General features: G+C 55.4%; 7 protein-coding genes across 7 annotated transcripts; 5 read left to right on the top strand and 2 right to left on the bottom strand.

Annotated features, from left to right (window-relative positions):
• Positions 1–441: 441 nt before the first annotated feature.
• BDY24DRAFT_277470 (Alpha/Beta hydrolase protein) lies at positions 442–3688 on the top strand. The gene is made up of 9 exons (XM_076636950.1): positions 442–614; positions 679–901; positions 1038–1138; positions 1226–1795; positions 1881–1961; positions 2065–2207; positions 2330–2477; positions 2555–2809; positions 2915–3688. The coding sequence occupies exons 2-9, from the start codon at positions 694–696 to the stop codon at positions 3509–3511; spliced, it is 2103 nt and encodes a 700-aa protein (XP_076498647.1). The 5' UTR covers positions 442–614; positions 679–693; the 3' UTR covers positions 3512–3688.
• Positions 3663–6303, bottom strand: BDY24DRAFT_277456 (aminotransferase-like domain-containing protein). Its single transcript, XM_076636949.1, has 10 exons — positions 5936–6303; positions 5497–5798; positions 5399–5423; positions 5299–5319; positions 4934–5231; positions 4825–4847; positions 4645–4762; positions 4396–4584; positions 4222–4303; positions 3663–4097 (listed from the first exon to the last, which is right to left on the bottom strand). The coding sequence occupies exons 1-10, from the start codon at positions 6172–6174 to the stop codon at positions 3826–3828; spliced, it is 1569 nt and encodes a 522-aa protein (XP_076498646.1). The 5' UTR covers positions 6175–6303; the 3' UTR covers positions 3663–3825.
• A 536-nt stretch (positions 6304–6839) lies between these two features.
• BDY24DRAFT_383090 (magnesium transporter CorA family protein) lies at positions 6840–10989 on the top strand. The gene is made up of 7 exons (XM_076639613.1): positions 6840–8554; positions 8636–9076; positions 9144–9228; positions 9295–9314; positions 9388–10099; positions 10210–10389; positions 10460–10989. The coding sequence occupies exons 1-7, from the start codon at positions 6923–6925 to the stop codon at positions 10651–10653; spliced, it is 3264 nt and encodes a 1087-aa protein (XP_076498645.1). The 5' UTR covers positions 6840–6922; the 3' UTR covers positions 10654–10989.
• A 41-nt stretch (positions 10990–11030) lies between these two features.
• Positions 11031–14495, top strand: BDY24DRAFT_383084 (uncharacterized protein). The gene is made up of 8 exons (XM_076639612.1): positions 11031–11340; positions 11468–11854; positions 11934–12070; positions 12170–12317; positions 12397–12644; positions 12730–12871; positions 12951–13175; positions 13274–14495. The coding sequence occupies exons 1-8, from the start codon at positions 11119–11121 to the stop codon at positions 14252–14254; spliced, it is 2490 nt and encodes an 829-aa protein (XP_076498644.1). The 5' UTR covers positions 11031–11118; the 3' UTR covers positions 14255–14495.
• Positions 14496–14507: 12 nt separating this feature from the next.
• Positions 14508–16621, bottom strand: BDY24DRAFT_277389 (uncharacterized protein). The gene is made up of 2 exons (XM_076636948.1): positions 16289–16621; positions 14508–16187 (listed from the first exon to the last, which is right to left on the bottom strand). The coding sequence occupies exons 1-2, from the start codon at positions 16480–16482 to the stop codon at positions 14762–14764; spliced, it is 1620 nt and encodes a 539-aa protein (XP_076498643.1). The 5' UTR covers positions 16483–16621; the 3' UTR covers positions 14508–14761.
• Positions 16622–18206: 1585 nt separating this feature from the next.
• Positions 18207–20344, top strand: BDY24DRAFT_383075 (SH3 domain-containing protein). The gene is made up of 3 exons (XM_076639611.1): positions 18207–18338; positions 18454–19735; positions 19906–20344. Exons 1-3 carry the CDS (start codon positions 18314–18316, stop codon positions 20102–20104), a joined length of 1506 nt encoding a protein of 501 aa, XP_076498642.1. The 5' UTR covers positions 18207–18313; the 3' UTR covers positions 20105–20344.
• Positions 20345–20490: 146 nt separating this feature from the next.
• On the top strand, positions 20491–22946 carry GPI17 (GPI-anchor transamidase GPI17). Its single transcript, XM_076636947.1, has 8 exons — positions 20491–20656; positions 20745–20907; positions 20988–21155; positions 21239–21427; positions 21547–21867; positions 21980–22377; positions 22483–22596; positions 22672–22946. The coding sequence occupies exons 1-8, from the start codon at positions 20531–20533 to the stop codon at positions 22876–22878; spliced, it is 1686 nt and encodes a 561-aa protein (XP_076498641.1). The 5' UTR covers positions 20491–20530; the 3' UTR covers positions 22879–22946.
• Positions 22947–24948: the final 2002 nt, after the last annotated feature.

Raw genomic sequence — 24948 nt, 5'->3', positions numbered from 1 at the left:
GGCGAGGAGGAAGGAGGAGGAGGGGCGGAGGAGGAGGAGGCAGTGGAGGAGGAGGGAGGAGGAGGTTGATTCGTGTCACCAGCACGCGGAGGGGATTTGGAGCGCCGTATCTTTGAAAGTTGGGAAAGCGATGCGATGCTTAGGATCGAGGGTGCAAGGGAGGGCTCCGAGGAAAAGTAGTGAGTCGAGGTTGGGATCAAAGAAGGGAGGAAGGAGCAGAGCGAGCTCGCGAAACGTGGGAGGTTCGGATCGGAGGTGACTGACTTTCCTGTAGAAATTGTTTTGATCTATCGAACCTGTAAACTCGCAGCTGGATTTCTTCTCAGAGCCCTCTCCAATAAGAAAATCTTCCCTTCTTCGCACTTTTCTGAGCCCGACGCAGCCATCAGTCTCGTTTCGTTCGAGCTCGCCAAAGCCCCTCCTCCTCCCTTTCCCATCAACGCTCAACTCCCTCCTCCTTCTCTTTCCATGCTCCCGAAAGATGAACCAAATCGCCACCACCACCAGCAGCAGCAACACGAACCCATCCTCTCCCTCCCTGTAGAACTCGCCGAAGCCAACATCCTCGCCGCTTCCACCGAGAAGCACCATCTTCTCAAGCTTCAACCCTTTCGGTGAGTCTCTCTCGTTCCAAGAAGGCCTCTTCCAGCTGAGCTTTGATTTGTTCGTTTTCGCCAGGTTCCTCTACCTCGTATGGATGCTGCTCTCGACGGTTCTGGTGTTCGTCCACGTTGCTTTGTTGTTGAGTTTACGGGCTCAGGGAGGGAGGGAGGACAGAGAAGGTCGAAGCTCACCGATTTCTCTCTCTGCACCTCCCCTTTTTTTTTCTCATTCTGCAGACTTGTTCCTCTCTGGATGATCTGGTATGCGAGAGTGGAGAACAGACCTAGACCTAACTGGCGTGAGTATAGAACCTTAGATCTCGAGGTTCTTGTAGAGCAGCAGTTGAGCTTGCGCTGTTCCGACTCCTGGGGCTGACCCGAGTGGCTCCATTTCCTCTGGTTCCTTTTCTTCGTTCGTTTCCCTTCGAACCCCAGCCATCTCTCGAGCGGTCCGAGTCCGAGCGATGCGAAGAGTTCAAGGTCTGGTAGCTCGTCTAGAACTAGATCATCTAGGAAGAGATCTCTCCGTCATCCCTGTGCGTCCGCCTCTTGAATTCTCCTCCGTCCCTCGCTCAGCCCATCTCCTCTCGCTCACTTCCCCATCTCCTTTTCATTCTTCGCAGCCGCCTTCCACCCTGCTCCACTCCACCCACACGCATATCCCTCCTCTCCCTCCTCATCTCCTCCACCTTCGAGGTTTCCCTCTCCTCTGCCTCCGATCGCTCGTCTCCACCCGAGGATCGTGGTCCCCTCCTCACCCTCCCGCTCACTCCTTCCCTTGGACGTTGAAATGGCTCAGAGAGATGTTTGAGAATCACAAGAGAAGGAAGTTGGGAGGGAGCAGGTCGGTCAGGAGAGGGATTCAGAGGAGGTGGAAGAAGGGAGTCCTACCGTGGGAGAAGGGCGTCGGCTCGGGAGCGGGAACGCCTAAAAGTGCGAGAAGTATGTCCTCGGACGATGGGACGGTGAATGGGACGAGAAGAAATACGGAGAAATCTGTGCTGGGATTGAAGGAATTGACGTTGCTGGAGGAGTTGGGAGAGGAGGAGTTGGAGGAGGGAGGAGCTGGGTTTTGGTTCGGGAGGAGGAGGGGAGAAGGGTTGGGAAGAGGGGAGGAAGGAGGCAGGGAGGGTGCGTTGGTTGGGTTGAGCTTTCATGGTGGGGCTTTCGTGGCAGGGACGAGTTTGGAGACGGTGAGTGCGATATGATCGAGGACAGAAGAGAGGGAGGAGAGGAAGGAGAACGTACGACGCGTCGAGCTGACCTTCGTTTGGCTTTGTTTGGAATCAGGATGGAACAGCGAACATACCAAAACATCTCATTGCGAGAACTGCTATTAAGGATGTTCTTTCTGTTGATGTGAGCCCTCTCTCTCTTCGTTCACTCTGCTCGACAACGAAAACGATCAACACCTGAACTGACGCGCGTCGTGCTCTTTCTTTCGCCGTTCACACTTCCCCAGTACCGACTCGCCCACTGCAACCCTTTTCCTTACGCTCTCATCGACGCTCTGGCAGCTTACCATCATCTCCTCGTCGACAACAACATCCCTGCCGAGAGGATCATCCTGATTGGGGATTCTGCAGGAGGACATCTTGCGTTGACGTGAGTCTTTCCTCTCTCGTTCTCCTCCTTACTCGCTCTCTTCGAGCTACTCCTTCTCTTGGTCTCGACACCTTCCTTCTTATCATCACCGATTGACTTCCATACTTTCGTTCGAATCACAGCCTCGTCCGCTACCTCCGAGACGAAGGACCGGCTCTCAGCCTTCCCATGCCTGGAGGGATGATCCTCTTCTCCCCCTGGTGCGACATGTCCTTCTCCGTCATGGGTCTCGCTGGATCTTCAGGCTACACCAATCGTCACAGCGACATTGTGAGTGCACTCTCTAAACTCCTTCCTTTCGCACTTCTCCTGACCTCCCTCCCTCGTTTCCACCTTTCTCGTTTCAGATCAACGACTCCCTGCCCCCTTACTCCGTCTCCCTTTACCTCCGCTCCATCCCAGCCTCCTTCATCTCCTCCCCTTACCTGTCCCCGTGCGGCCTCCACCTCCCTCGCGACACGACGGGGAAGGGCTCGTTCGAAGGGTTCCCGAAGACGTTCGTTGTGGCTGGCGAGGCGGAGAGGTTGAGGGATGAGATTAGAGAGTTGGTGCTGAGACTGAGGGAGGCGAAGGTTGAGTGTGGGTACGAGGAGACTTATGGGGTGAGTTTTGGATTTCTGATTCGAGCTCGACGTGTCTCTCGTCGACGAAGAAACTGACTTCTCTTCATCTCTTTTCCCTACGTTGTTCGGTTCGTTTGTCTGAAGGCGATGCACGACTTCCCGATCTTCCCTTTCCAAGTGGCAGAGATGAAGTCGGCGTTCAGAGCACTGTCGTCTTGGGTCGAATCCAACCTCGTCTCCTCTTCCTCCGAATCTCCACTCCTCCCAACGACCGACGCCACCCTCTCCACCACCAAGCAACGACTCTCCCCTCTCCCCACTCACCTCGACGACGAAGAGTTCCATCTCCCTTCCCCACCCAACGGAGACGAATCCTTCGTCGGAGCCGTCGATGGAATCGCAAAGGACGTCCTGGAGATGTTTGGTTCGTCGAGTGCCTCGTCGCTGGATGATAGAACGGAGGACGAAAGCGATCAACTTGAGTTTGGAGGGCCGAGGGATGGTGCACAGGAGGAAGAGGAGGAGGAGGAGGAGGAGGAGGAGGAGGAGGACGGCGGTCGAGGACAGATGAGGAGGAGGAGGAGTGTTGGGAGGGAGACGAGCTCGCATCGAAGGAGAGCGAGTTGGTTGAGGTCGGCGTCGCCTGAGCTTGAGATCGATGATGTGGTGGGCGGAGGAGAGGGAGTGGGAGGAGCGTGGGTTGATGTAGATGGTGCGGAGTCGAGGGAGAGGAGGAGTTAAGTTGAGACGCGTTTTTTTTTTGGACTCTTTTTGTTGCTTTTTTTTTCTCGTTTTGATTGTCAGTGAAAACATACTACTTGGATAATACCTTTTTCTTTGATTACTCTCTATAATGATTTAACGACCTTCAGCCGAGCGAAGGAAGCAAGAGTGAAAGGAAGAAGAGGCGCCGACGCGTCGAAGTCCTGGATCTCGACGTCACCCTTTTCTCCTTCCTTTCCCTCCCCAGGCCAATCAATCAAGAATAAAACACAGCACGTACAATACCCAAAACAAAGAGCCCTTATGCCAAATATCAACACCCCTTTCCTCCCTCAAACGCTCACACTCGAAGCATACACGTCGCGAATCGCCTTCCCCAACCTCCTCGCGCCCTCCTCCATCTCCTCCTCCCCAGCGAAACTGAAACTAGCCCTGAACCAAACCTCGCCTTCCTTGAGTCCGTTCTTCCCGCCGTCGGGGCGGAAGACGGAGGAGGGCGTGAGGATGACGAGGTTGGAGATGAAGGTTTCGAAGAGCGTTTGGGAGACTTTGGTTGGGGAGAGGAAGAGGTGGTTGGCGAACTGGACGAAGAAGAACATGCCGCCTGGGTTGAGGTGTGGGAAGAGAGATGGAAGGAGGGGGGGGAGGAGTCAGCGTGAAAGGAGCACGCGGTCGAGAGGGGGAAGACGAAGCGAAGACGCGAGAGGAGAGAGAAGAGACTTATATACCTTGAGGGAGATCGTATCGCACAAACTCGGAAGGGAGATGTTTCTGGAAGAGCCGATGCATCGTTTGAGCTCGCTTCGAGTACTGCAGAAATCGAACGAAACGGAGTTTCGAGACGCGTCAGAACGAACATCAAACGAAAAAAAAAGGGACGCGTCGGGCCTCTTCAAACTCACTCCGTCAGCGACTCCCTCGAGGTACCGCTCCCAGCCAACCTGACCACCAAAGGCACCCAAGAAGGCGCACATCGCCGCTACCGAGAACCCAGAGACGGACTGCATGGTGACCTCGTTTCGTTGAGAGAGTTTGGAGATGAGGAGAGAGGGAGCGAGAATCCATCCGAGACGAGACCCAGGAGCGACCATCTGGAGCGAGGAGGAGGTCAGAGAAAGCTCTGAATATGCTTGAGAATGATGTGCTCTCACCTTTGAGAACGAGCACAACTCAATCACACGTCCGTCGGTGTCGAGCGACGCCATGGTGGGAGGAGGAGGAGAAGGGTTGGGCGTTTCGATCGTTGGGTAGTGAAGACGGAGAGAGCGACTGAACGGGAAGCAGGATCAAGTCAGTACTACATATATCTGACGAGGGAGGGATGGACTCACTAAGGGTCGTCGCAAACAACGATCTGGAAAAGAAAGGAAGAAAGGACAACGCGTCTTGTCAACAAGCATATTCAAGCCCCTTCGAAACCACCGCGAGCCGTCAACTCACCAAATCCCACTTCCTCGCAACTTCCAGCACCTTCTTCCTCCTCTCCTCGCTCATTGTCGCGCCCGACGGGTTCTGACCCGTCGGAACAATCAACACGACTCGAGGCCGTCTCGTCCTTCGCGTCTCCTCGTCCCAATTCGTAAGAACCTCGTCCATCGCTTCAGGAAGGAGTCCTTCCGAGTCCATCTTGACTCCAACACTGGTGCACTGGATGGGCGCGAGAGCAGCGAGTGTTCCAGGGTAGGCGTACTCTTCGACGAGGATCGACGAGTTGGGTCGGAGGAGAAGTCGGAAGACGCTGAAAGAAGAGACGAGGAGGAGACGATCAGGCTTCTGCGACGGATGAGAAGATGAAGAGAACTAACTTGTCGAGTCCATCGGTGTTGCTGAAGGGTAGGATCAAAGGAAGAAAAGGGTCAGCTGGACGAAAAGAAAGGAGCGACGCGTCGGCGACTCAGGACTCACCCGTTCGTCAAGATGAGGTCCCAATCTAGATAATTACACAGCCGAACCAGCGTCAGCCAGTCCTTCTCTCCTTCTTCTACAAGAACAGACCAACGCACCTTCGTACCCTACGCCGCCAGTCCTTCCGACGTGCTCCTTGAGGAACTCTCGCATTGGCAAAGCGCCGGTGCTGCCCCCGTACTGTAAAGCGCTCGAGAGATCCATAGCTGTTTCCGTGTTGTCCGAAGCGTAGGAGTGAGGGTAGATAGGCGAAGAAGGGTTGTCTTGAGGGTAGTAGGAATGGGAGATAGCGACCGTCTTCTTGTGGTGAGGGAAAGTGAGAGAGAAGGAGGAGACAGGGAAGGTCGAGGGATGGGGCAGACCTCCTCCGAAGTTGATGATTCCTGGGATGGAGAGGTACCTGCATCGTAGAAAGAGAGTACGAAGGGAGGGAATTGTAGGAACAGAGGGACGAGGCGAAGGTAGGTGAGTCAATCGACGTCGAAGGAACGAAGGACCAAACTCTCTCTTATCTCCTCCTCTCCCTCCCTGACTCACCTTTGGGCCAGATCCTTGAGAGGCGAAGGATACCTCGACAGCCCTTCCGTGCTCATGTAAGACTCGTAGTCCATCCTCTTCACCATCGAACTTCCCTTCTCAGGGGCGGTCGACGATGAAGCAGCGACGGGCTGAGGAGGAGGAGGGCTGAGTTGTTGAGCTCTGACCTTGTTCTTGTTGACACTCATCCCCAGGACGGAGTAGGAAGCATCGTCTTGAGATCGATCCATGGGAGACATGCTGGGAGGGAGGATGAAGTGGGGGGTGCAAAGTGTTGGGGAGAGAGAGGAGGGTGGGATGGAGGTCAGGAGGAGGAAAGGGAGAGAGGGAGGGAGAGAGGGAGGAACCAAGCTATCGGCGAGACGGCGACGCGCGAGGACCCCTTTAACCGTCCGTTCACCTCGGAATTTTAGCTTGTATCGCTGTTAGAGTGTCTTCCGTACTGATCGGAATAGATTGGGAAAGATAAGAGGATTCAGGGACTCGAAGAAGCGCCGAGAGGGAGGTCCAGAAGAGGTCCTACTGGGCTGAACGAGAAGACGCGTCGCGTTCGAGCTCAACACAACTCGTGATGTATTTTTTTGTTCGTTAAGCCTCAGGCAGGTGTAGATAAGATATCACATACGAGTCTGAGCCAGAAAATGAGCTTGGGGGAGCTGATTTTGCAGCTGAAAGACGGCGGAGAGAGGACAGGACGTCGCGACGACTTCGACGCGTCTGAGCTCAGTTCTCCTCCGATTTTCTTATTTCGTCCGGATCGAGGCTTTGAACGAAAGTCGGTCTGATCTGACAGCTCACTCAAGACACCCCGAGATAAATTCTCCTGAGGAACGTGCGTCGAGCTATTTCCGCTTTGTTCAATTCGCCTCTCCAGCCTCTCCTCCTTCTGAGCTCTCTCTCCCAACTGCTTCCTTCCTTCTCTCACCGTCAAAGCTTGCTCTCCCTCCCCTACCTCGATGGAGCGTCGTTCGTGGATTCTTCCTCAGCATGGTATCCCAACCATCCAAGCGTCTCACCTTCGAGACTGATCAGCCACCTCAAGAACAAGAAGGAGGAAGCAGCCGTCCGACCTTCGCTCCTCCTCCTCCTCCTCCTCCCTCCTCGCCTCTCCTCCCTGCCCTTCAACACGCCCACCGTCCTCCTCATCTTCAACCTTTTCTCAACAGTCAACAACAGCAACAACAGACTCCTCCTCGACCTATCCTCCTCTCTCCTACAACTCCTACAGCTCCTCCTCCTGCCTTTCACGGTTCCACTCCGACTCGCTCTCGAACTCGTGCTCTTCCCGACGAGTTCTTGACCTCCCTCTCTCGACCTCGACAGCCATCAGCAGGAGCAGAACCGGAACCAAATCTCAACAACGACAACAACCCTTCCTCTCCTACACCAGCCCCTCAGTTCGCAGAGCAACTCTCTACTCCTTCTCGTCGACATGCAGCTCGACCTCCAGACCTCCTCCCTCCTCCGGCCCTTGATCAAGATGGCTTCTACGACGCTTCCGAAGGAGATCTATACAGAGGTCCAGGTCCATCGGATCCTCGTCCTACGCCCAACAGGAGGTTCAGATACGATACAAGCGGGAGAGAGCTCGACGAGGACGCTATCACTCTACGCTCGGTCTCCTCAGGGAGGAGTTCAGGATCGAGCTCAACAGACGCCTCCGTCATGTCTCGATCCAGGAGGAGGGTCGTGGGAGCTTTAGAAGCAGTAGGAAGAGGGCTAGGAGTGCTAGGGTCAGACTACTCGAGGTCGTCATCGTCGTCGGAGAGCGACGAGGAGGAGGCTGTAGCAGGAGCTGGAGACAGGATGGCGAGGAAGAGGTCCTTCTCGAAGAAGCACGTCGCCAGGAGGAAACGACGAGGGAGAGCTTGGAGTTTTGGAAGGAGCTCTACCAGTGGAAGCAGCAGTAGCAGCGAGAGCGACGATGAACCTCTTGGGAGAAGGAGAGCTGCTGGGAGAAGGGAGTTCGTCCTGCTCTTGCCTCCTCCAGCTCAGGACCCTCCTCTTCCCACCTTCCTCTCACCATCTTCCTCCGCCACTCCTATCCCATCCTCTTCACCACCTACTCCACCACCTTCACGACTCATTCGAACACCCTACCTCCCAGACGTCCTCAAAGCCATCAAGGAGCTTCGAAACATCCCTTCCTCAATCCCAACTCGACACAAACCTCACCGGCTGGCGACCTCCCTCCTCCCGCCCCAGCCAACTTCCAGACCAACCACTCCCGTCCCTCTCACTCCTCGTCAACTCCTCAACGCCTCCATGCTCCCAACACTTCCATCCCAATCCCACGACCCGACCCAACGTCGTCCACCACAGCTCCCACTCCCTTTCTCAGCCGCGACGAACGCGAGGTTCCAAATCCCTCGTCCCTCCCCGAACGCTCCTTTCCCTTCCTCTCCTCAACCATCCCCACCTACAAGCGGAACTACCACTCCTACTTCGTACTTCCCAGGCGGAGGAGGACTCCCGAAGGTCGTCGTCGACGGACCTACGCCTGCTGGGACGCCGACGTTGGGAGTGGAAGGAGAGTCTTCCCCGCCGAAGGAGTCGACGAAGGCTTGGTGGTTGGACGTCCATTGTCCTGGATGGGAAGATATGCGAGCTATAGGAGAGGTCAGTTCGCATCACATCACTGCTCGAAATCTTGAAGTCCAAGCCTCCTTCTGACGTCCTCGTTTCGTTCTCGTTTCCCAGCTCTTCGCCCTCCATCCCCTCACGCTCGAGGATATTCTCCATCAAGATCCTCGTGAGAAGCTCGAAACTTTCGAGCGTCTCGGCTACTACCTCATCTCATTCCGAGCCATCGACGAGTCCTACTTCCGCTACACCGACGAACCGACAGCAACCTCCTCCGCAACCTCGCCCTCCATCCTCTCTCCCGACGCGCCTCCAGCCGATCCTACCCTCGGACCTACGAATCCGGATCTCCCTGGAAACCCTTCGAAAGAGCCTGTTCTCATAAGCTCGAATGTTGGAGGAGGTCCTGGTGGAGGGATGAGAGGTGGAGGAAGGAAAGGGAGGAGAAGAGGAAAGGTCGAGATTCAGGAGGATCGACCTGGAAAGGAAGGTCTGGAGGGAGTGGGAGTCGGTGCGGTGAACGTTTATCTGGTCGTCTTCAGGGATGGGATCATCTCTGTGAGTTTTAATCACACTACTGCTCGTTGAACTGCCACTGATCGAAGTCTTCGTTCGTTTCCAACAGTTCCACTTTGACGACATCTCGAAGCACACTCAGGGTGTTCGAGATCGGTTGTTGAGTCTCGAGGAAGGACGAACACTTTCTTCTGGTGAGTCGACTAGGTCCTTCATTCATCCTGAAACCGAATGCTGATGAGACGGCTCTTCTTTCACAGACTGGATCGCTCACGGTCTCGTTCGTCGCGTCTTCTTCTCTCCCCTCGTTGTTTCTTCGACTGACCCGTCTCGCTTTCCCTCCCTTCTCTCAGATGGATTCCATCGTCGATTCCTTCTTCCCTCTCATCGACTACATAGAGTTCGAAGCAGACGATATCGACTCTCAAATCGTCAGCCACGACGAACTCGTCGACGACGGAGCTTTCTCTGGCGACACCTCCTCAACTCACAGTCGTCACTCCCTCGACCTCTTCTCCTCGGATCCCAAAACTCAATTCAGTACTCACAGCTCCCCGAAACTCGAACGAGACAGCGACAGCTTCGACGCCGACAAGAAACAACCTCCCACCGCCGGCTCGTTCGAGATGTCGACCTTTCAAGGAGGAGGACATTCCGGAGCCTCGACTCCTCATCCTACTCTTCGACAACGAGCCCGAACCAACTTTCACCTCCCCTTCCCCTCCCTCCCACCCGCCTTCCTCGTCTTCTTCTACACCACCCTCGCCCACATCCTCCTCTTCCTTCGCCTTCACCCATCCCAAATCCACGCTCGAGCTCAACGACGAAGACTCAAGGATCCTCACACGAGATTCCGGACTCGACACTCGTTCGATCGAGCAAAGATGCTCAAGAGGATGACCGATACGAGGAGGTTGATCACGGGGTTGAGTCGGCTGTTGATTCCCAAGAGCGAGGTCGTTGGGAGGTTGAGGAAGAGGGCCGAGGAGGTTTCGGGGAGGAGGTCAGGGTGGCAGCATGGTGGAGTTGGTGGGGAGATGGTGACTTACATCGGTGACATTCAAGGTGAGTGGTCGTCCTTCTGGAGCTTTTCGTGTTCGAGGAAGCAGGAAGGAGAGGAGGAAGCGAAGATGAACTCGATCTGACCGCTCTTTCGCCTCTTCCCGTTCGAACAGATCACATCCTCTCGATGCAGAGTACCCTCCTCCATTACGAACAAATCCTCTCCCAAGCTCAACCAGCTTACGTCTCCCAACTTCGTGTCTCCCTCGCCGTCACTCGAGGAGTCACCGACAAGGCCATTCTTTCGCTCTCCGTCGTCTCGATTGGAATCCTGCCGATGCAGTTCATCTCTGGTTCGTCTCTCGTCCACCTCTCTGCCCTTGCTTCTCCCTTGCTGACCTTCCCTTATTTTCTCGCAACTAGGCATGTTCTCCATGAACGTCAACCGACCCCAGAACGGAGACGAGGACCATCGAGTCGGCGTCCCTCTCAACGTCTTTGGAATCGTCGTCTGCGCGGTGGCTCTCTGTGCCGCTGGGGTCATTGCCGTCGTACGATACTGGAAGAAGAAGGCGTTCAGTACGAGGAAGGGGCTGGAAGGGAGAGCCATGTCCTGAGCTTCGTTTTCTCCCCTTTCTCTTTCGTCCGTCCACGACGCGTCTCTCTTCTCTCATCTTCTCCCTTTTATCTTCTCTTCCCTTGCATTTCTCATCTCCCTTTTTGGCTCATCTTTTTGTTGTATCTGCCCGGTCTCCCATCTACCTTACGACTGCCCATCTTGCATAGCTTTCGCACACGCTTTCGCTTCGCATCCTTCTAGATAATATCTCTTGCTCTGTTGCTGCTTATCTCATCCTCTAATTTTCTCTTTCGGATCGGCGTCTTCGAGCAATGGTGATGTTCCCTCTCAGCTGAGCCTTGCCCACTATACGATACAGACATATTTCTCTTTATGAAGAACAGTCAAACGAGCTCGACGTCGCCGCCCCTCTTTCGTCCCGCCAACACCGACCGCCCTCCTCTTGGAGGCACCCTTTCGTTCGGACCTTCGAGTACAGCTACAGACTCTACACTCCTCGAACATGTCCTCTCGTCCCAACCCTTTCGACCTTGTCCCTCCAGCTCCATCTCAAGAGGAAGAGGCTGTCGGCCATCCCCTTCCTCCTTCAACCCTCCCTTCCTCTTCCTCCTCCCTTCTCGAAGTCGCCCTGCCACCTCCAGTTTGGCCCTTCTCAGACCCCAACATCCGACTCTACTTCGATCCCATCTCTATCAAGGCTCAATCTCTCCAAAAGACGCTCGAGGTGAGTCTCTTTCAGCGCTTCGAAAGAAGAGAAGGAAGGAAATGTTGAGCTCGCACGAATTTACTCTCCTCCTTCCTTTGGGGCTGACCTCTCCCTTCTTCCCCCTCTCCCTTCTCCTCGCTCACAGAGGAAAGCAGCAGCCTCTGGAGCTTCGTCTTCCAACTTCTCTACCACCGATATCAACCAAGCTTCCCATATCATCCTCGACCCCAACGTAAAGAACGAGACCCTCGCTTCCCGAACTCAACCTCTCCCTCGACGCGTCTCGTATCAGTGGGTCGTCGATTCGTTTCTGGAGGAGGAGGCTTTGCCAGAGGAGGATTATGGTCTCAGTCTACCCGATATCCGGTCGTCATCGTCGGAGGTCGTCAAAGCAGGAGAGCGAGCTCGTCACGGAGGCAAAGTCAGGCTTTGGCTTCCCGAGGAAGAGAAGGAGATGGCTCGGTTCCTTGCCTCAGATCCTCAGGACGATGGAACAGGCTACCTTTCAATATGGAACCAGCATCAGAAGATGGTGAGTTCCCCTTCTTCCCTCGAAAAGATCGAGGTTGCGAGCTAGCGGTCCTGACGGAGGGGTTTGTTTCTTGCGACAGCATCCCTTTCGCTCCGCCGACGCTTACTACATCCACTACAGATCTCAGAGGAGTATCATCGACAAGTTGGCGCGTTCCTTCCAGGCAGTCGAGGAGGGTTCCGCTGCTGTGGAGTTTCAGGAGGAGAGCAACGGCGCGTGAGTCGGAAATCTGTTATTTCTCTTCTCCTCCCTCTCCAATGACCACGTTCTCTCCAAGTTCCGAGCAGACGCTGACTTACTTACTGTTGTCTCCAGTTTAAGTCCTCCATCCGATAACCTGACGAACCGCGTGAGACCTGGAACCTGGAGTAACGAGGAGAAGGAAGAGCTGGCCCGATTCCTCGCTTCGGACCCTTCCCTCAGCCATTATGGTCCTCCGATTTGGAATGAGTATCACAGACGTGTAAGTTGAGCTCACTTTTTTTTTTTACCCTGCCGAGCATGCTCGAGAGACTAACGGCTCTCTGTCGGTTTCCGTGCAGCATCCCTCTCGAAAAGCTACCTCGTATCGCACCTACTACAATTTCAAGAGAAGGTTCTTCGACGCTAGGATTTCCCAGCTGAAAGCATCCTCGAACGGTCAAGGCATCGTCTGCGAGCATCCCGAATCGGCTGAAGTCGAGGAGGAGGATGAGAAGGATCGAGGAGAACGTTCGGGATCGTCGTCGCTCTCGGAACTCGGAGACTCGTCAGATTCGGACACGTCAGAACTTGGGTCTGATACTCTTTCGTGAGTCGATTGCTTGAATGTAGACTCAACCTGTTTGAAGAAGCGAAGAGCTGAACACCTCGCTTCCTCGCGTCGCTTTTCTCAGTTCGAACCTCGCTTCCTGTTCCACCTCACGTCCCCCTCCCGGTATGGCATGGTCATCGAAGGAGAGCGAGGATCTTGTCTCTCTCATGGCTCGTATGGATGGATCCAGAACGATTGACATTGCTCGAGCTTTCGTCAAGAGCGTGAGTCCCTTCTTCACTCCCAACTCATTTCCAACTCGGCGCTGATGGGCTCTTCGTATATCTCCCTTCGATCTTTTAGTACCCCATTCGTACCTCCGAAGGCGTCATCGCTCATCGTAGACGATATCGAACTCACTACGGAGACGCGATTCAGCCACCGAGGCCGCACGACGCGTCGACAACAACCCCGGTACCAGGCAAACGTTCAACCTGGAGTCGAGAGATGGCTCGAGATCTCTGCAAGATGTTCTCTAGTCAGGGAGAGAGAAGCAACCTGGACGTCTTCCGAGAATTCATACAGAAGGTACGTGTCTTCTTTCTTTCGTTCGAGACCGCCTCGAACAAACGATGCTGACCCGGTTCTCGTCTTCGTTGTCTTCCTCTTCTGCTGGATTCCTGAAGTACCCCGAGATGAGCGTCAATCAATGCAAGGCTTACTACCGTCGCAAGAAGTTCAGGATCCACTTTGAAATCGAGGCTCTGAGAAGAGGAGAAGGGACACAGGAGGAGGAGGAGGAGGAATCTTTGGGAGACGATAAGGAGTTGGACGAAGAGATTCAACCGCTCGACCCCGTTCGGATCTCCTCCTCCTCTTGCCGGAGGAAATCTTCTCCGCCCTCGCAGTCAGGATCGTCGAAAAGGAGGAGGATCAGTCTTCCAAGCCAACCACTCAACGCCGTCGCGTCGTCGTCCACTTCCCATCGCCTCTCCCTCCCCTCTTCTCGACCCGCAAAACCAGCACCGAAGCCTCACTCTCCGCCTACTTCTTCACAACAACAACCTTCAGCTCTTGAACCAACGCTTCCCCTTCCCAAACCATTCACCAACGCCGTCGCGTCTTCGTCCCATCCCTCTCCCACCTCCCACCGCTCCCCCCCTCTCTCCTCCTCCTCCTCCTCCTCCTCCCGTCTTCCCTCCGGGTCCACTCTCGATATCCTTATTTCCAACCTTCCACCACCTACACCTCCACCGCCAAACCAAAGCTCCTCCAGCACCCTTCCCGCTCCTCGTCCTCCTCCTCCCGCTCAACCTCAAATCGAACCATCATCCTCAGACGACGAAGGCCTCGAGCCTCTCTCCTTCCTCGTTCTTGGATCCAAACCTTCCACCTGCTCCTCCACCTCCCCTTTCTGCTACTTATGTGGCGAAGACGACTCTCCCACCTACAACTCCCTCCACCTCGTAGAGAAGGATCGAACGAGGAGGGAGGAAGTTGTTTGCGACGTCTGCGAAGCTCGTACGTCGAAGACGATGGCGAAAGCCGAGCGCCTGGGGATGGAAGGGGACAAGAAGATGATTTGGGTCACGGAGGTGCTGGTGGAGAAGGGTTTGAAGCAGAGGAGGGAGTGGGTGTTTGGGAAGGAGGGGAGGAGAGGGGAGTAGGTTGGAGGGGCGTGGACGTCGAAGAGGTTGGGTTGGGGTTTCTGAGGGGTAAGCCTCGAAAGGAAGGAACGGCTTTGAAGCTTGGGGGAGAAGTGTCGGAGGCGGAGGTTGTTGGGAAACAAAGGAGAGGAGGGGAATCGGGACGCGACGCGACTTTTGGTTTCCCCGTCTTCCCGTTCTTTCACAATCTGTACTCTGTTTTCAGTCCTGTCTTCACGTCTTAGAACGATCTACCAATCCATCTATCAACGAACTTTATCGTATCCTCTCCGGACTCGAATTAAAAAAAACGAGCAACGAACTCGACGCAAGACACCTTCCTCTCTTCCTCTCCCTCATTCAAGTCATCACAACAGAACGTCGCAGCCCTACAAGCACACCAAAGCCCATCCCTCCGTTCCTCTTCCTCGCGTCAAACCACTCCCTCTCCTCTCCCTCTCCCTCTCCCTCTTCCTTCCTCTCCGCCCCACCGACTCTCTCTCTCCTCCACCCGTCCACCTCCCCCATCTAATCCAGCTCATCCAGCTCCCACCCCGTCCCAATATCTATCACCCGTCCACCCATCCCACCAACCTCAACCTCAACCAACCCAGGCACCTCCTCCTCCTCCTCCCGCTCCTGCTCCTCTCGAGCCAGTCGTCTCCTCTCCCTTCGGTTCACTGCAGCTCCACTCCCAGAGCTTCCAGCAGCGGCAGCGGGAGCGTTCGACGACGAAGGGCTGGCAGAAGCAGGACCGTTGTTGTTCGTCGTTGTCGTCGTCGTCGTCGTCGGCCTTCTTCGACTCCCAAACCCAACGTTCGTCCCCACGTTCGACAGATCCGGCATCCTCGCGTTCTGAACTCCAAACATCCCTCCTGCCAGAGCTCGAACGGCTGCTCCCATGAAGGTCGCTGAGATTCCTGGTCCATCCGCTGCTGGTAGAGGGTTCGAGGTTGAAGTTGTAGGAGGAGGGTTTGGGTTCGTTTGTCGACGGGAACCGAAGGAAGGAGGAGATCGTCCGTCGTTGTCGTCGCTCACTTGAGGAGGGATTTGGTAGGATTCCCGGGTAGTGACGAGGGGAGGAGGTCCGTCGTCGTCGTCCTCTTCCTCGTCCTCGATTCCCGTGTGAAGAAGATTGAGAACTTGAGGAGGGATTTGGTAGGATTCCCGGGTAGTGACGAGAGGAGGTGGTCCGTCTTCCTCCTCCTCCTCGTCGTCGTCGCGTCTCGCTTGGGGGAGAGCGGAAACTTGGTCTTGGGGAGGAAGTTGGAGGGGTTCTCGAGCGATGAAGAGAGGACGAGGTCGTCCAACTGGGACGAGCTCAGGCATGGGATCCGAGTCCGAGTCCGAGTCCTGAGGAGGAGGAAGACGAGGACGAGGAGCTGGAGTTGGAGCTCGAGGAGCTTGGTGGGAGGGTTGACTTCGAGGAGCTCGTAATGAAACTAGAGCTGGCATCGAATCCGAATCCGAATCTCTTCGAGCGTCGCGGTTGCGGTTGTGAGAGGGAGGAGGTCGAGCGGGGACAAGGGGCGGTGGACCTCCATCTGAATCCGACGACTCGTTTCCGTTGGCGTTGTTGTTTGGACGACGCTGAACTGGTGCTGGTCTCGGAGCGTTGGTCGTAGTGGATCGATACCGGGCTCCGATGGGGATGAGAGGAGGAGGGGACGAGTCCGAATCCGTGTCCGTCGCGCTTTCAGGTTCGAATGGAGGGTAGGGTTGACGACGGTGGGATTCGACGAGTTCGGGCATGGAGCTGTCGGATTCGTCTCCTTCGGATTGTTGCCGAGGACGCGGGAGTCCAGCTCCTACTCCCGTTGGGATGGGACGGTTGTTGACTGAGACGAGAGGAGGAGGTCCGCCTCCTCCTCCGTTTGCTGCTTCCTCGCCGATACCTAGGACGCGACCGAAGATCTGGGAGAGGTAGACTGCTGTGTTGGTTGGGTCGACGGCTCTGAGAAAGGATCCAACGTCAAAGGAAGAAGGAAAAGGTCAGGAACGATAAAGAAGGAAAAAGCGAACGACGCGTCGTCGACGAAAGGCAAAAAGACTCACCCTCCTCCTTCCGCCAGCAAAGCGTTCTCCATCGAGTTCAAGAACCAGTCCAACCCCCCTGGACCGGTCAGCCCACCTCCACCTGGGGGTCCTCCGATCCCGAAGGGGAAAATGGAACGACCTCCTGCTCCGAGGAAGTTTCGGAGAGGGTCGTTGGACCCGGGAGGAGGCCGACGGGATTTGTGACGAGCCATGGAGGTTTGGACGGTGGAGTGAAAGAGGAAGGGAGTGGTGGAGTTGGGGAGGGTGTGGGCGTAAAAGCTGAGGGAAAGGGAAACGAGGGAGGGAGACGCGGGAAGGGTCGTCAGAGAGAAGCGGAGCGACTGAGCGATGAAAGAGAGGGAGAACGAACCAGCTATCGGCGTAAGGACAAAACGGCCGAGCCGTACGAGACTCTGCGAAGTATCGACAGGGTTTCTGCTTCATGGCTTCCTTGTAGTTGGCGATGATCGTTCGTTTCTCCTCTCCTTCTTCAACGAACCTGGACGAGGGAGTGATGAAGTCCGACTTTCCTCGGCAGAGGGGACCTGTAAGAGTATCATGGATAAGAGGCGAGAGTCGAGGATGGAGTCAGCAACGCGTCGACGAGCGAGATGAGGAAGAGAAACGCGTGAGGCCGACGGGAGGAAGGCAGAGGAGGAAGGGGAAGACGAGACTGACAGAGTTTGGCGTTCGTCTGAGCTGTTTCCTTCTTCTTGGGGTCTCTCCACTCCCGGATACACCTGATAAGAGCGAGGCAACACGGTTCAGCTTTCAGCTGAGAAGACTTCGACGGCTCCTCGTCGGAAAGGGAAAGAGGAGAGCCCGTCCTTCGAAAGAAAAAAAGGCGCGTCGCAGCACGAGAACGAAGAACGAAAAAGACTCACGTGAGACAGAAGACATGGGAGCAGTTCTCTGAATCCGAAGATCAAAGAGAACGAAGGTCAGTGTTCAGGTCTTGCCAGGAAGTGATCGAGTCGAGGACCGTCGCGAGCTCAACTCGAACAACAAGGGAAGAACAGCTCTCACCTAGCAAACCAAAGAACTCCGGATTCCCTTCGAAGCACACAGAACAGGTAATCTCTGAAGGCTCGTTCTGGTTCTCTGAACCCGTTGAAGAAGTTGAAGCGGCAGGGTGAGGGAAGAGGCAGGTTGTTGAGCGATGACAGTAGCCTGGAACGAAAGGAAATGGAACGAGAAGGTCAAAAGTTAGCTTAATGGACAACTCTTTTCAAAGTACGAGACTTGAGAGAGCTCACCTCGCTGCCAGAACTTGCAAACAGGAAGAGTCGGCTGCTTCTTCTCGACGAACGGGGGCGAAGGGGAGTCGGTTGCAGGAGGGAGAGCAGCTGTCGAGGAGGTTGCCTTGCCCTTCCCCTTCCCTTTCCGCTCTTGCAGCTCAAGGATCCGTTGAGGCTTGTTCCGAGAGTTGATACCAGCGTTGGGAGGTCCTACTGAGCCTGGGGCCTCTGTAGGAAGAGGAGGAGAGTCAGCTCGGGAGGAGAGGAGGGCTGGCTCGAACTCGCTTGTTTTGGGAAGCACAGAAAGAGCGAAAGCGAAGGGAACGAACCATGAACAAATCTACAAGACTGTACGCATCCCTTCTCGGTGTTGAAGAACTTGCAGACCAGAGGTTTAGGAGGAACGGGAGAGATTCGAGTGGGACGGGAGGAGGAAGGAGGAGGAGGAGGAGGAGGGAGGGTGGAGGTGGAAGCTGTGGGCTGAGTCGAAGGAGTGAAAGGAACGGCTTTCGGATTGAAAGTCGACGACATCTATGGAGAAGGAAGGAAGGTCAACCCTGTGGGGGTAGATTCTAGTGTGTTGTTCTTTCAATGCTGGCGGTTGAGCGGGAAGGAGGGAAGGGAAGGGCGAGCTCGACGACTACGCGAAGGAGAGGGGTTGCTCTGACGTTCCTTCCTTGTCCTCTCGTTTCTCCCTCAACTCCAACAACAGAGAGAAAGTCGATTCTCAGGATCTATACCCCTTCCTCCTCTTCTTTCCTCTTTTGGATCTACTAGACGCGAAAATCGAGCTCTTCCTCCTCGGATGGCCTTCCCTTCTTCCCTGTCGAGTGAGCAAACAACGTCTTCCTTCCCTCGTCGTCCCTCCTTTTGTTCGCTTCTCATCTTGAAATCCATCCACTCACGTTTTCCTCCTCGTCTTCTTCTTCTTCTCTCCTTGAGAAGGATCTCCTCCATCAACGACTCCTCCCTTCTCGCCTGCTCAAGCCACGGTCGCTCCTCCCTCGTCGTCGTCTCGTTCTCAATCTCCTCCCTTCCCCTCCCCAAGCTCAACGTTCATCCCTCCTCCATCAGAGAACGAAGAATTCGAGAGGATCATGAAGCTCAAGGTCGAATCTTCAACGGCCAGCAGTAGATCAGCATCTTCCTCTCGTCGTCGGACAGCTTCAGAACGGGAGGAGGAAGAGGAGGAGGAGCACGACCTTCCCTCCTCCTCGCCTTCGACCCTCACTCAACAACAACAACAACAACAACAACAACCAGCCTCCTCGTCGACGGACGGGAACGAGCTTCCTCTCATCGTCGAAGGAGGCAAGGAACGGAGATCAGGAGAGGCCAACGACGAGATGGAAGACGCCAACCTCTTCGAAGGAGAACAAGGACGAGCTCGTGTCGACGACCCACACGGAGATGTCACTCCTCATCTTCCCTCCTCCTCAACCGAAGATCACACCGACGCTTTCAACTATAGACGAATCTCAACAGCTTCCTCTCTCTCCCAACCTCATCCACTCGATATGCCTCCCATTGCACCAGCAGAACTCCAACCCGCTCCTTTCACCTCCTCCTCCTCAGCACACGACCTCACGACCTCCTCCTCTCCTCACCCTCTCCCCATCCCCAACCGTCTCTCGACCTCCTCCTCCTCCTCCTCCTCCTCTTCAACCCGACCAGCCCCACTGAACCCTTCCTCTTCTTCTTCAACAACCTCTCTCCACTCCACCACTTCCTCCTCCTCTCGCTCACGTCGTCGTCGCACTTCAAGAGAAAGGGACTCGACCGTTCAACCTCGAGCTCGTTCCCTCTCACCCCCACCTCTCTCCATCAGAGATTACGCTTTCCCACCCGGAGACGAACGTCACATCGGTCAAGGTCCCATTCGAGCAGAGATCTTTCTCGCCAGACAAGCAGCTCACAAAGCCGCCGAGGAGGCTTCCTCGTCGAGCAACAACGGCTGGGGAGGAGGAGGCGGATTTGGCTTGGGTGGTGGCAGACGGTTCGGGTACGGAGGTGGTGGACGTCAAGACGACGAGGAGGAAGAGGAGGATGAAGACGATGATGGGTACGAGGATGAGGAATCGGACGAGGACGAGGAGAGGAGAGACTACGGAGAGGAGGAGGAAGAACCGTTCTCGGCCAGTTCAACAGGATCGTTCCCTCCTCCTGAACCGGAAGGATCAAGGTACCAGATCGATCCGGAACCAGGGGTGTACAGAGCTCTTTACGCGTGAGTCCTTCCCTTCTCGCTCGTACCTTTTCCTTTCTTACCCGTCCCGAACCCGCTCGTCGTTCGAGACGCGTCGTCTCTCTCTCGTCTCTCAACCCCTGACTCCCCCTTTCCCTCCCCATCTACCCTCCCACCCATCTACTCTTCTTCTCCCACCTCGACGTATGTAGCTTCCAATCCGAAGCCCCTGCCGAACTCTCCCTCGCGGAGAACGACCTCGTCCGCGTCCACGCCTCTGGAGGAGTCGGTTGGGTCGTGGCCACCCTCTTGATCCAGAACCCGGCGTTCAGTGCGGTGGAGGGGGAGATGGTTGAGACGGGCTCGCAGGGGTTGGTGCCATTGGGGTACTTGACGAGTGCGCCTCAGTAGGGAGGAAGGAGAGGAGGGGTGGATGGGTTTGCTTTTTGTGTGTGTTTTCGTTTGTTCTTCGTTTAGGTTTCGCTTCGCTTTGCTTTTACGTTTCCTTTCTCTCTCTCTCGATAGTTGCTGCTTTGCTTGACTTTCTCCAACTAGTTTTTACACCTTCTCGTTTAACTTTGCGCTACTCTCGCTCTCGACGTGTTTCGTTTATCCTCTTCTGCCTGGTCCCTCTCTCTCGCAAAGAAAAATCACAACCCTCTCTTCTGTGCTCTCTTTCCGAGCAAGCCTCAGACCTCAAACCAACAATATATACCCATCGACAAAAATCGAGTCCGGAGCAATCGAAACCAACCAACCAAGATCTCGTTTCGTTTCGAGCTCATCATCAACCCAGCCCTCCTTCCCTCCCAACACTCACTCACTCCACAACAAAGGATGTCCCCGATCCTCCTCTCCTTCTGGACAATCATCCTCTTCTCCCTGCCCTTCTGGTGGATCTCCACTTCGATCGAACGACTTCCTCTGCGCTCGCTTTCGGACCAGTCTCGAACATCGCTCGAGGTGAGCTTCGCTTTCCTTCCTTCCCTCTCCACCTCTTTTCCTTCGTTCAAAAGCTGACCTCTCCCTCTTCGATCGATCGATATCGCAGACCTTGCGGTTCTCGGAAACCGTCCTCCTCAGCGTCCAGGGCGATCCGAGTTGGCTGGACGAGGCTCGTTTGGTGCAGGAAGTGAGGAGGGAGCTGGAGAAGGTGGACGGGAGAGGGAGGGAGGAGATCTGGCTGACGACGAGTAGGGAGGGGGTGCGAGGAGGTGAGTCTGCGGAGCGTCGTTCTTTTCTAGATAAGACACGGCAGGGAGCTGATCTGTTTGTGGGTCGGGGTCGGAAGCAGATAACGGAAGCTCAACAACGTCCAGCTCGACGACCCCTTGGGAGATCGTCCTTCAGCCCTCGACAAGCTCCTCCTCCTCCGCCTCCTTCTCTGACGCTCCTCCTCCTCCTCTCCTCGGATCGATAGGAGACTCAACGCTCTACGTTCAAATTTGTCCAGAGAACTATGGTTCGTTTTCGTCGCTCTCCTCACGCTCACGCTCTCTCTCTCAGCTCACCTAGTCGCTCTCCCCTTTCCTTCGTCTTCGTTAGCCTCCCTCCCGTCCTACCTCTCCCGCACGCTCTCCCACCTCTTCCCCACCTCTTCCCAAGAGGATCCGAGAACAGCCAAGTTCTCGGATCACTACACTCTCGCGTTCACGTTGCTGCTCGAGGATGTGACCGAGCCGGGAGGAGGGGGAGGGAACCCGACGGGGTGGGAGATTGAGAAGGGGTTGAAAGGTATGTTGATGAGCTCGCTTTTTGTTCTTTTAGGGCAATGTATACGTCGTTCGTCCTGGAAAGGACGAAACCTGACTCTGAACTCTACCGTCGTCTTCGTTCTTTTGGACTTTGAACAGCGACCATCCAACCTCTGCTCGACGCGCTTTCGCCTCTGCACACGTTTACGCTCGAGTCCCAGATTCAGTATCATTCGCCGCTTTCTATCACGCCTGTGGAACGCTTCTTACCCGCTATTAAGACCGACACTGGAGAGGAAGGAACGCCAGCAGCTCTAACGTCGACCTGGGTCGTCGAGAAGGAGGACACCAAAGCTTTTGTCAACTCGGAGCAGTGGTCCCTTGGGTCTCAAGGCGTCGTGGATGATGGACCTACCTTGCAGTTCATGATGTTTGTGCCCAGAGGAGGGAGGAGACCTTTGAGGTTTGAAGGCGAGGGAGGTCAGTTCGGAAAACTCAACTCGTTCTCGGTTTTTGCTCTCAAACGAGCGGGGAAAAATGAAACAAAGCTGACTCGCAATATGTTTTCAACTCGGCTTTGTATACCTCGCAGATAAAACCTCCACTTCCTTCCTGATCCCTCAACAAGGCTCTCTCGTCCTCCTCAACCCTGCTCCCTCTCCCTCTTCTTCCTCCTCCTCCACCCTCTCCCCTTCCCTTCTTCACCCACCCCTCCTCTCCCACCTCCGCCATCTCCGCCGTCTCCTCGGACTCCCCTCCCCGTCCATCTTCCTTCCTCCCAACACCACCTTCGCTCAGAGTCAATCAAACCCGTTATCGTTGACGCGCTGGGAACTCTCCTGGCTCGCCCGAGCGAGGACGTTGCAGAACGTGAGGGATTCCGTTGAGGGCGTGAGGGGACTGGAGAGGTTGGTGAGCAAGATCGGGGAGATGAGGGTCGGGAAAGGAGTGAGGGATGATGTGTTCGGAGCGGTGGGCGAGTTGGAGGAGGTGAGTCGAGTCGCGTCGCGTCGTCGCAGGGTTCTTTTCTTCCTCAATCGAAATCGAATCGAATCGTCATTTGCTGACTCGTTCGTTCGTCCTCTTCCTCCCCAGATCGTCAACTCCTCCCCTTCCTCGCCCTTCTCCATCTTCCCTCGGTCCTCCAAAGCGCTCGCTCTCTCGTCCCGAGCGTTCTTCAACCCTACGATGCTAGGTCTTCTCTACTTTGTTAGTTTCCTCACCTCCTTCAACCCGGTCTCTACCACTTCTTCGTCCTGACCTCCCTCCCTCTCTTTTTCGCAGCCCGACGAGCACAAATACGCCGTCTACACGCCCCTGTTCGCTCCCGTTGGAGTGCCCTTGATCGTAGCGCTGGTGAAAGCTGTCAAGAAGAGGAGGAAGGATCGTGCTGATGCTTTGAAGAAGGAGAAGGAGGGGACGAAGACGGTGGTGCAGGAGGAGGAGAAGAAGGAGGACGGCGCGTCGAACGAAGTGGGAGGTTCGATTTGATGGACGGTTTTCGTGTGAGCGATGACGAGAAGAGAGAACATGCTGATATATATGGAGGGTAGGGTATAGTGAAAGTCTGGAAGGGGTATAAGAACGGAACGAAACGAACAAGACATGGAAACAAATAACGAAGGCTCAACTCTCCTCCTCCTCTCCCTCTACCGCCTCCCCGCCCTCCTCCCTCTTAACCCTCCCCCTCCTCTCCCTCAACCCATTCCCCTCCAACCTCCTGAACGCCCACTCTTTCCTCTCCTCCTTCCCCAACGCCTCCACCCCTTCCGCACCCTCCTCTCCTAATTCCTCGATCTCTGAGTCCAGCCAGTCGAGGCAGCTCAAACAAACTGGCTGGCAACGGATAGCTTGGTTGGGTTCCGAGAGGAATCCGCAAAAGTGGCATATCGGGCTCCAGGAGGGAAGCGAGAGAGAGGAGGAAGGGACGCCGAGGAGGAGGAAGGAAGGGGGTTCGTCGAAGGACTGATCGGAGAGGTTGGAGGAGGAGGCTGAGGGAGAGGGAGAGGGAGAGGGAGTTGGAGAAGGCGAAAGGGAGGGTGGAGGAGTGAGGGAGGAGGAGGAGGAGGAGGGTGAGAGAGGGAAAGGCAGGAGGTCGGGTTCGGGTTCGGACGCGTCGACGCGGATGGTTGGCGACGGAGGAAGCGAATCCGATTCCTCGCTCGATGCGAGCCTCCTCCTCTTCGCCAACGACAGCTCTGGAGAGTAGGATTCTCGTCGAGAAGAGCAGGAGAGGGGTGAGGAGGAATGAGGGGTGGAGGAGGTGGAGAGAGTTGGGTTGGAGGAAGAAGAGGAATCGTTGGTCGAAGGATGCTCAGGCGGTGGAGGAGGTGGTGGTGGTGGTTCCTCCAGCGTCGAGGTTGATTGAGATATAGATGGGTTGGTAACTTGACGAGTAGAGGGAAGAGCGTCGACGTCGGAAATCGGGAGCTGGGAAGGGAAGAAAAAAGCAAAAGAGGAGGGAGAGAAGGAGTCAGCGTCGCGACTGGATCGAACCGTAGGAACCAGAGGTAAACAAACCTGTTCTGAGGGTACGGGAGCAACAGATGCAGCGGGTGATAAAGTCCGAGAAGGAAGAAGGGAGACGGATGGGGGTTCGTTCGTCGAAGAGAGAGGAGGTTCGACCTCCTCGACGAAGCTGGAACGGAGATGTGATGGACTGATCGATCTGACCTGCTCAGCCTCCGACTGAGCCCCTTGAAGATCGTCCTCGAGCCTTCTTGAAATCATGAAAAAGGCTGGTCAGCATTTGGCCCTTTCTACGTCCTGGCGAAATCAAGTCGCGTCGAAAAGATCAACTCACCTCGACGAAACAATCTGCTCCTCCCGGACCTCCGAGATAGCTTCACTCCTCAAAGAAGCCACCAAACGCATGAAATGGAAAGTCTTCTCTCGAAACCTCGCTCGCCAGAACTGAGCGTCTCCAACGGTGGCCTGTCGCGTCGAAGGGGAACGAAGAGAAGAGTCAGCCTTTTGGGAAAAGGAAGAAGTGGCGAGAGCGAAGAGATATCTACGAACATTGATGCTGACGTAGAGATCAAAGCTGTCCAGCCCGTTGTAACACTGACTCCAAGGGTTCTGATCGGAGGGAAGAGAAGCGAGAAAGCGAACGAAACCGTCGTCGTCCGACGGATTGCAAGAAGTGGTGTTGATAGAGACGGTCGAAGGTCCAGGCCTTTGGAGGGAATCATCGGACAGCATGAAGGGAACGGGTCGGTTTGTGAATATCGCAAGGAAGGGCGAAGAAGGACGCTGGACTCACTCTGACAGCGACACGTCCTCTTCCTCCCTCCCCAATCCTGCTCCTCCCTCCGACTCAGAGCTACCTGCTACTCCAGAACCATCCTGATCTCCACCATCGAGCGTGAAAATCTCCTTCTCGACGACCTCGTCCGATACCATCTGTGCTTCCTCGATTGGTTGTTGAAGAGGACTGATCCTCGCGTCGTCGAGGGGAAGCGTCGTCGACTCCTCCTTCGGTAGCCTGGAGACCGTATATGAAGTGAGAGTAGAGTTTGATGTCGCTGGGGTGAAGAGGTAGAGAGATTCTCGTTGCCACTC

The sequence above is a fragment of the Mrakia frigida genome, assembly GCF_051309035.1.
Source record: "Mrakia frigida strain ATCC 22029 unplaced genomic scaffold BDY24scaffold_8, whole genome shotgun sequence".
Lineage (NCBI taxonomy): Eukaryota > Fungi > Basidiomycota > Tremellomycetes > Cystofilobasidiales > Mrakiaceae > Mrakia > Mrakia frigida.
The sequence above is the reverse complement of the archived record's forward strand: the minus strand, read 5'-3'. Positions and strand labels throughout refer to the sequence as shown.

Coding starts and splice junctions, on each gene's coding strand:
- BDY24DRAFT_277389 (XM_076636948.1), bottom strand. CDS start 16,482: ATGGCTCGTCACAAATCCCGTCGGCCTCCTCCCGGGTCCAACGACCCT. Junction 16,188..16,288: donor TTGCTGGCGGAAGGAGGAGG/GTGAGTCTTTTT, acceptor ATCCTTTCTCAG/AGCCGTCGACCCAACCAACA.
- BDY24DRAFT_383090 (XM_076639613.1), top strand. CDS start 6,923: ATGGTATCCCAACCATCCAAGCGTCTCACCTTCGAGACTGATCAGCCA. Junction 8,555..8,635: donor ATATGCGAGCTATAGGAGAG/GTCAGTTCGCAT, acceptor CTCGTTTCCCAG/CTCTTCGCCCTCCATCCCCT. Junction 9,229..9,294: donor AGGACGAACACTTTCTTCTG/GTGAGTCGACTA, acceptor CTTCTTTCACAG/ACTGGATCGCTCACGGTCTC.
- GPI17 (XM_076636947.1), top strand. CDS start 20,531: ATGTCCCCGATCCTCCTCTCCTTCTGGACAATCATCCTCTTCTCCCTG. Junction 21,428..21,546: donor GATTGAGAAGGGGTTGAAAG/GTATGTTGATGA, acceptor GACTTTGAACAG/CGACCATCCAACCTCTGCTC. Junction 22,378..22,482: donor CGGTGGGCGAGTTGGAGGAG/GTGAGTCGAGTC, acceptor CTTCCTCCCCAG/ATCGTCAACTCCTCCCCTTC.
- BDY24DRAFT_277456 (XM_076636949.1), bottom strand. CDS start 6,174: ATGTCTCCCATGGATCGATCTCAAGACGATGCTTCCTACTCCGTCCTG. Junction 4,585..4,644: donor AGTTGTGCTCGTTCTCAAAG/GTGAGAGCACAT, acceptor TCCTCGCTCCAG/ATGGTCGCTCCTGGGTCTCG. Junction 4,304..4,395: donor TCGAGGGAGTCGCTGACGGA/GTGAGTTTGAAG, acceptor CGATTTCTGCAG/TACTCGAAGCGAGCTCAAAC.
- BDY24DRAFT_383075 (XM_076639611.1), top strand. CDS start 18,314: ATGGCCTTCCCTTCTTCCCTGTCGA. Junction 18,339..18,453: donor CTTCCCTTCTTCCCTGTCGA/GTGAGCAAACAA, acceptor CTCCTTGAGAAG/GATCTCCTCCATCAACGACT. Junction 19,736..19,905: donor GTGTACAGAGCTCTTTACGC/GTGAGTCCTTCC, acceptor CGACGTATGTAG/CTTCCAATCCGAAGCCCCTG.
- BDY24DRAFT_277470 (XM_076636950.1), top strand. CDS start 694: ATGGATGCTGCTCTCGACGGTTCTGGTGTTCGTCCACGTTGCTTTGTT. Junction 1,962..2,064: donor AGGATGTTCTTTCTGTTGAT/GTGAGCCCTCTC, acceptor ACACTTCCCCAG/TACCGACTCGCCCACTGCAA. Junction 2,208..2,329: donor GGAGGACATCTTGCGTTGAC/GTGAGTCTTTCC, acceptor TTCGAATCACAG/CCTCGTCCGCTACCTCCGAG.
- BDY24DRAFT_383084 (XM_076639612.1), top strand. CDS start 11,119: ATGTCCTCTCGTCCCAACCCTTTCGACCTTGTCCCTCCAGCTCCATCT. Junction 11,341..11,467: donor CTCTCCAAAAGACGCTCGAG/GTGAGTCTCTTT, acceptor CCTCGCTCACAG/AGGAAAGCAGCAGCCTCTGG. Junction 12,872..12,950: donor CTCGAGCTTTCGTCAAGAGC/GTGAGTCCCTTC, acceptor TCGATCTTTTAG/TACCCCATTCGTACCTCCGA.